General features: G+C 39.0%; 1 protein-coding gene across 1 annotated transcript; it reads right to left on the bottom strand.

Moving 5' to 3' along the window:
- Positions 1–1,890: 1,890 nt before the first annotated feature.
- On the bottom strand, positions 1,891–4,970 carry LOC309720629 (uncharacterized protein). The gene is made up of 2 exons (XM_082557715.1): positions 4,721–4,970; positions 1,891–3,326 (listed from the first exon to the last, which is right to left on the bottom strand). The coding sequence occupies exons 1-2, from the start codon at positions 4,899–4,901 to the stop codon at positions 2,326–2,328; spliced, it is 1,182 nt and encodes a 393-aa protein (XP_082413841.1). The 5' UTR covers positions 4,902–4,970; the 3' UTR covers positions 1,891–2,325.
- Positions 4,971–8,012: the final 3,042 nt, after the last annotated feature.

Here is an 8,012-nt window from a genome sequence, read left to right on the forward strand (position 1 = left end):
CAGAGCCTGCTGGCTGTGCATCACACAGACTCCCCAAGAGCTCTCGCCCAGTGTGAAGTTAGTGACAAACTTGTGATGAATGTAAAACATCTAGCTGGTAAAGAAAAGTGTCCTTTTGAGACCAAAAAAAGAACTGAAAAAGAAACAGAGGAACAGAAACCAAAAAAAGAAAAGATTTGCTATGTAGATGTTTTTTAAACTTTTAAGCTGATTCTGAATTTCTTCCGTTAGTAGAAAAAAAAACAATTCAGCACTCGTGGTCCATCTTTACATAGAAATATAGCTCAGCGTACGCACTAATGCACTAATCAAGTATAACCAAACCCTCATTATTATTTTTTTTAGTGATGGGAAGCACAGAAAAATATGACTCTGCATGTATGCAAATCTTCATTTCTAGAAAAATAAATCAGTAGTGATGAACGAATGCTTGAAACTGAGCTACTTTCATCTGTAATAAGAACCTACTGCTTTGAATTAGTTGAAATGTGACCAACTGTGGTCTTTGCAGACCACAGAAGAACATTATACAGACACAAATCATTTTCATTCCATCATTTCTATCTATTTGTTCCTAATGACGTGACAATGCAGCTTTGTTGTGTGTTATTGCTTTTTAAAAATATAAATGTTTTGGGGTTGCAGGTGAATCGTGTCTGCAGTGGTGAAGAGAGAGCTCACTATGAAGCTGTCCATTTATAGGCTCATATATATTCTGACCCTCAGCTTTGGCGATGAGCTCTGGGTTGTGACTGAAAAATTAAATTGTTGATGTATGCAGACATGAGCTCATTGTCAAGAATGTCTAGGCTCTCCCTTACAGATAGAGATGTCTTCACATTGTTTGGGTATCCAACCAGAAGGCCTCCTGGACAGCCCTTAAATATGGGCAAGTTCTAGGAGGACTGAACCTGATAGGTTATCACACAAACATGTCATATATGTTTACTGGAGTTTGCATGTTCTCCCAGTGTTTGTGCTGGGATAGGCTCCCGCCTCCCCACGACCCTGAATTGGATAAGTGGAAGAGAACGGACGAATGGATATTATTTGGCTATTATAATTGCTCTTAACAGTAAATTATTCTTGGTGTACCCAAAGATCACAGGAAGTACATATGTGAAAAAATGTCAGTGGGATGATTAGTAGGAAAATTACTTTTAATAATAAAGGTTATAATTAATGAATCACAGAGCAGAAGAGATCTGGTTGATGAAGAGGTCGGCACATGGCTCTGAAAGTGTGACAGTGTTTTAAGTTTGCATGACCAGGCGAGCTGCAGCTGTACCAGAGAGCACATCTGCTGAACATCTGCTTACTTGAAAAATAAGAGTGGAAAAGGGCACTGTGTCCCACTTTGCTCTTTCTGAGTAAAATAAACTGATGATTTAACACCAATCAGATTCTGTTGTATAAAAGCAATCATTACAAGCTGGACGTTATCGGCAATGTTATTGCTCAAAGTGGGGATCAGAGGTCATGTCAACAGTAAAGAGAAACATAGTGTGAAGCTCAGAGCCTGCGCTCATCAAACTGTTAAAATACTTTTCCTTCACTTTACTTTTTAGCTGGTTACACTGCTTAAATTTAAAAGAGGTTTGCAGCTTTCTTTAGCACTTTTCATGCATCTTATAACGATGTTATAAACAAACACTTTTATTTAAAACCCAAGTTAAGAATTCATTTTCTGCTCCACTTTGGTTTTCTATAACACATCTTTCAGTGACATGTGATTTTTATTAAAGAAAATGAATCAGATACATCAGAACATACAGACGATTAATCACAGTGTCACCTGATAGCAGCTATTAAAGAGAAACTACAAAACAACAAAGTGTTAACTTCCAGAGGAAAACCTTCCTTAAAAATGTATTTTAGGGGAAGTCATCGGACATTTTAAAGTGCTTTATTTAGTTTTGAGATTTAACTGGTGATTCTATACATGCAGCATCAAATTTCAAGTTAATTTAGTTCATGCTTCAATTGATTTCTCAAAATAATAACCTGCTGCTGAGTGCAGAGACTTGTTTTTACAAGGGTGCTGCTCAGAGGACCTAAAAACATGTTTTTCAGGCAGTGGATGAACTGGAGGGCTGCACCGAGGCCCAGAATAGAATAAATAGGGATTATTTTGAACTGTGAATCATGCAATGCCCAAGAACAAAAACATGGAGCTAAAAATAATTGAATTAGACCCACTTTAAATGTTACTGACATTTTGCTTTAAGCATCTTTATAATGGGTCTTCTTGCTCTTTACAGCAAAGTTTGGCGTCTCTGTTGAACATTTTTCATTATTAAATATGAGCCCAGGGGGATGAATGAGTCAATATTTCTGAGTGTGAGTCCCCAGGTGATATTTCAAGTGTGCACTCTGTAGAAACCCTCTGCCACAGATACCACAGCGGTGAGGCCTCTCGCCTGTGTGGCTTCTCATGTGCTTCCTCAGGTGTCCGCTGTGGGTGAAACTTTTGCAACAAAAGGAGCAGCAGAAAGGCTTCTCGCCCGTGTGAATCCTCATATGTATCTTTAAATCCCCTTTGCGGCTGCACTCTTTCCCACACACGTGGCAACGATGCAGTTTCACCCCGGCGTGGCTCGCCATGTGCTCGGTCAGTGCGGTCGTGCTGTTGCACTGCTTACCGCACATGTGGCAACATTTTGAGCCCTTGTGCGATTTGAGGTGCATGTTAAGGCTTTCGGTGGATTCAAACATCTTTCCACACACGGCACAGATGGCACCTGCGTCTGCTGAATGCACGTGGAAAGCATGATTTATCAGGTGATGGCTGGAGGAAAATGATTTATTGCACAAATGGCAATGATAGTCAGGTGCAGCAGAGTTAAAATGAGGTAACTCAGTGGATTCTCTGAAAGTGCTAAAGGGCGCCTGGGTTTGTTCTGATGAAAAACTAGCAGCAGGTCTTTCGCTTTCCCTTCCGTCCTGGACGCTTTCACTTTGGGCTAGAGTTTGTGAAGAAGATGTCAATGTGAGAGGCAAAATGAACTGCACAGTTCTGGTTTCCTGCTCCTCCAGAAACTCCTCATCACGTTCACAGTTTTGCACTTCAGGCTGCAGAGACGGTTTCGTGTCCTCTAGCTCATTTTCCTCCCAAACAGAAGAGTGAGGTGGATATGAGGCATCAGCATCATGAAACTCTTCGGCCTGTTTTTCATCTTGCTCCTGACCAGCCCAGAGTTCGCTGTCTTCCTCTTTAATATGTTGAGGCTCTGCATTGCCCTTATGGACGCTGATGCTCGGTGTGCCCTCACATGGCTCCTGCTCAGGCGGTGACTCCTCTTTACAAACAGACAACTGAAGAACATCTGAAAAAGAAAATGTAATCTTTCTTTTACTACTTTATTACTATAAACAAGGATTAACAATCATGTTTGTTACTCTCAAAAGGTCCTTTAAAAGCTTTCAGATGATCAAATACAAATGAATTAAAACCTTATCATTTACTGATAAAAAGCAGATATCAGCAGTTTGCTGGTCTGGAGCATTCAGGTGTGTGTTAACACAATACTACAATCTTCCCAGGAGTGGACGTTCACCCCAACTCACCCCCTGAAGCTGAAAGAAACCCAAGAGCTACATCTCAGGCTCTATAGGAGAAAGCCTCAGCAGAGCTTAGAGCAAACCCCACGACTTCTGACACAATGTCATGCCGACTGTTGGTGGTGGAGGGGTAATGATTTAAAGCTTGTTTTGCAGCCACAGGTCCTGGGCACCTTGCAAACGAACACTTCTTTGTCCTAAAGTATCCTAGAGACAAATGTGTGGCCATCTGTTTGACAGCTGAAGCTTGGCTGAAAATGGGTCATGTAACAGAACGCATTGCCAAGCACAGCAGCAAATCTCCACCAGAAGGGCTGAAAAAGAAAAGATTCAAGATGTTGCAGTGGCGCAATCAAAGTCCAGACTTCATCTGACTGAAATGCTGTGGTGGAACCTTAAGAGAGCTGTGTGTAAACAAATGCCCAGAAACCTCAATGAACTGAAGCAATGTTGGACAGTGGGACAAAATTTCTCTACAATGATGAGAGAGATGTATAGTTGTACAGAAAGCGATTATTTCAAGTCACTGCAGCTAAAAATGGTTCCATAACCTACTGAATGATGTGGGTGCAGTGAATCAACTTTTTCACATGAGAGTATGAGGTCTTGAATAATCAGGCCCCAACACAGTGACCACAACAACACCTCATAGTATCTTATTATTCAAACAGTGTTATTCTCAGACTGCAGGCTTACTTGCACTTCCTAGAGTTTTTAAAAGTAGAATGGGAGGCTGGGCCTTCAACTATCAGGACCATCTGCTGTGGACCCAGCTCCCACTTTGGCTTCAGGAGACCGATACCCTCTCTACTTTTAAGATCACAATAGAAACTTGACATTTTGATAAAGTTCATAGTTAGTGCTGGATCAGGTGGCCCCAAACCATACCTTAGTTACTACTAAGTAAATACTTAATGCTTGACTATTATTTTTTCACAACATTTCAAAATTCCTCATTCAGGAAAATCAGAAATAATATGAGTTTTAGACTGTCTTCCAGTCAGTTGCTGGAGCACAAATTAAAGTGTTAAATAAAATTAAACACACTTCACAAATTACGTTGCAGAAAAGAAACTTCGTCTGCAAGGTTACATTTTAGGTTAATAATTCCAGTCTAGTCGGACACCCACAGATAAGTAAAAAATAAGACCCCACAGACCTCTTTTCTGGTTTGTCATGAACTCCAGCAGCAGACCTCTGAGTCGCTCGATCTCCTGCTGGGAGCTGCTCGCTTCTTCCTCATATTTTTCTATCGTCCTCTCAAACACCTGAAATATTTCCTCCGCGGCGGCTGTCAGGCGCTCGGTCACGAAGGCCCTGAGAAGAAGCGGTGAAGACATTTTAGAATACGTGTTACTCTAGAAGCACGGGAAGAGGTTTAAAAGACAGCGGGGGTTGCGCTAGCTAGAAGCTACGGAAGCAGAAGTAAACAAAGTACCGAGAGGAAGAGCGCTGACAGCACCCACAAATCAGACAGGTGCTGCCCTCTGGTGGACACCAGCGAAACTGCTCGGAAACCTTTAACTGGGCATGTTCTATGCAAGGTGATTAGACTTGATGATTTTATAAAAATTATAGTTAACTCAATTAACTACCCTCTGCACCATAAAATAAATATTTAGCTTTCAGTTGCAGGAAGTCTTCATTCTCCTGTTGCTGCTTAACTGCTCACCTCAGCATCCTGTGCTTGGCCTGTCTCCTCCAGCACATTTTAGTGCATCATTTGTATTTGTATTCTGCTATTTTATGTTATTATTATTATTATTATTATTATTATTATTATTATGATTATTATTATTATTATTATTATTTTGTTGTTTTATTTTACTTCACAAATGTGTTTGATTTGTTGTGTATTTTTTACTTTTAAGCTCCTTTATTTACTTTATTTATTATAAACATAGCTCTTTCATAGTGAGTATTTGTTTTTTTCTTTTTAAGCTATTTTGATTGACTATATTGTATTTAACTGTGGAACTTAATTGGCACTAACACAGACATCTCACATTTTTTAATAAATTAAGTATATCTTTATAAAACTAAAAGAATCAAATAAAAATGTAAGCATGTCTTTAATATTATTTTTTGTTATTTTCACATTGAACACAAACCCTCATTCTCATTTACTCAGAAATTGTTGAAAACTCCTGCTAAAACCGGGCAAAGACCCTGTATACCCCTTAAGCTATCGTCCAATATCCCTTATAAATGTAAACCTTAAAATAATCTGCAAAGTGCTTTTAAAGAGATTAGAGAAAATAACCCCCCTCTTAATTCATCCTGACCAAACTGGTTTCATAAAGGCACTCATCTCATGAGTAGGCACTCATCAACAAATACACGTAGATTACTTAATTTGATTGACTACTCATGCAGTAAAAACATCGAAACTACAATATTATCTCTAGATGCAGGAAAGGCGTTTGACAGAGTTAACTGGAAATTTTTATTTGCAACTTTACACAAATTTGGTAATCAGTCTTTATGCAGTTGATGTGTTACTTTTTCTGGGGTATTTGCATTGATAAACTCTTTTGCAAGAGTATCAGATTATTCAATTAACTGGTCAAAATCTTCAGTCCTTCCGATTAATTGCTCCTTCCTAAATTCTTCTTCTACACCACTGCAATCGGGAAATATAAAATATTTAGGTCATAATGTTTCTCCCAAGCTTGCAGATTTAACTAAATTAAACCATATCCCACTTTTAAAGTAAGTTGCTGGATGGAAATGTCTACCCATATCACTCAGGGGAAGGGTTGCCGCTATAAAAATGATGGTCTTACCAAAAATAAATTATTTATTCTCAATGATCCCAACTAAACCACCACAAGATTGGTTCAGATCTCTAGATTTGTATATGTCTAAATTCCTTTGGGAAGATAAACCACCACATATAAGCTTAAAAACACTACAAAAGACCAACAATAAAGGAGGATTCGATCTACCTAACTTTCAGGCTTCAATTTATCTCAGGATGGCTAAAACATACCTTCTTAGACGACCTTGGCTAGATGTAGAACAAGCACTTATAATAATCTAGAGATTTCAGACCTACCATTTATCAGCTCAAACATCCAACGACATGAATGCTTTAAAAGCGTCAACATCAGCTCTTCTCTGACAGCATGGTGGGAGTTTCTAAAATTGATGGAGTCTTTATTAATCCCATGCAAACGTACACCTATCTGGAACAACCCTGACATATTACAAAACAATAATATGATAAACTTGTCAGATTGGAGTGGTAAAGGACTCAAATACTTAGAACATATATTAGAGGAACAGAATTTATTCCATTTGACAGACTAGTTACACAATATGGGATCAACAAGAAAAGATTTTTAGAATATCAACAAATTAAATCCATAGTAAAAAAGAAATTTAAACCGGGTCAAGTTGAACTACAAACACCATCAAGTGTGGTTCAATTTCTTACTTATAAAACCCCCAAATTACTTTCCAAAATATACAGATTGCTTTCTGTAACACTTTGTATTCAATTAATTCAATACAAAATATTACATAGAGTACACTATACAGGTCATCGGATGATTTCTGTGGGTGCTCCGTCTCCAGGCTGGGGCTCTGGCTGGACCTTGGGGGCTTGGGTCCTGGTTGGTGTGTCACCGAGGTTGTGTGCGGGTGGGTGCATGGGGGCTCAGCCCTGGTGCGGGGTGCCTCTGGTGCATCAAAGTTGAAAAGCATGAAGCAATAAAATGAAAATGTATAAAATCAAATGTTTAGTTAGGGAAATATGCTAAAATATAAATCAAATGCATGTAAGTCAAGTAAATTTCATGTCCCCAGATTCTATTAATTTAGATTTATTGTATCACTTCTTTGTATTTTTGACTACCACATCATCCTATTTGTTGCTGGTATTTGTCAGCAGGTAGGAACTTGAAAGATTTATGCCAGCCTGACTAGAGGACTCATCCAGTGAGTCTCGATTAATAAATTAATAAATCCATATTGTTGTTTCATTTCATAAACCAAGGTCAGAGTGAAAAACCTTTGTAGCATTAATTTATAACTGACTCCAGAGAGTCTGAGTCGTGACCTGGGCCCACTGCTCCCACACTGTGCTCTCCTGTCTACCCACTTGACCATCTGTCCCACGCTGAGCTCAAAGGAAACAAAAGGGACATGATGTAAGCTGTACCTGGCACCGCTGATGTCCATCTGCAGCAGGTAAACAGTTAGACTTTGTATGTAACACTTGTCTAAAAATACTAGGCAAATTGCAGACATACTTTTATATTGTTTTATTTTAGATTTCTTTTCACTGCTGAGCCTTTGTCAAGGAAACAGTTTCAACCAATCCAGTAATGCTCCAGGGATATTGGCCTTGCATGCATTATGATCACCAGCAGAGGGAGCTGAATAATAAGAAATATATCTCATATGCAGTACAACAAGACTGCGCGTAAGTATGTTTTAACTTGGTT

This window comes from Aulonocara stuartgranti (assembly GCF_965226115.1).
Source record: "Aulonocara stuartgranti genome assembly, chromosome: 13".
Lineage (NCBI taxonomy): Eukaryota > Metazoa > Chordata > Actinopteri > Cichliformes > Cichlidae > Aulonocara > Aulonocara stuartgranti.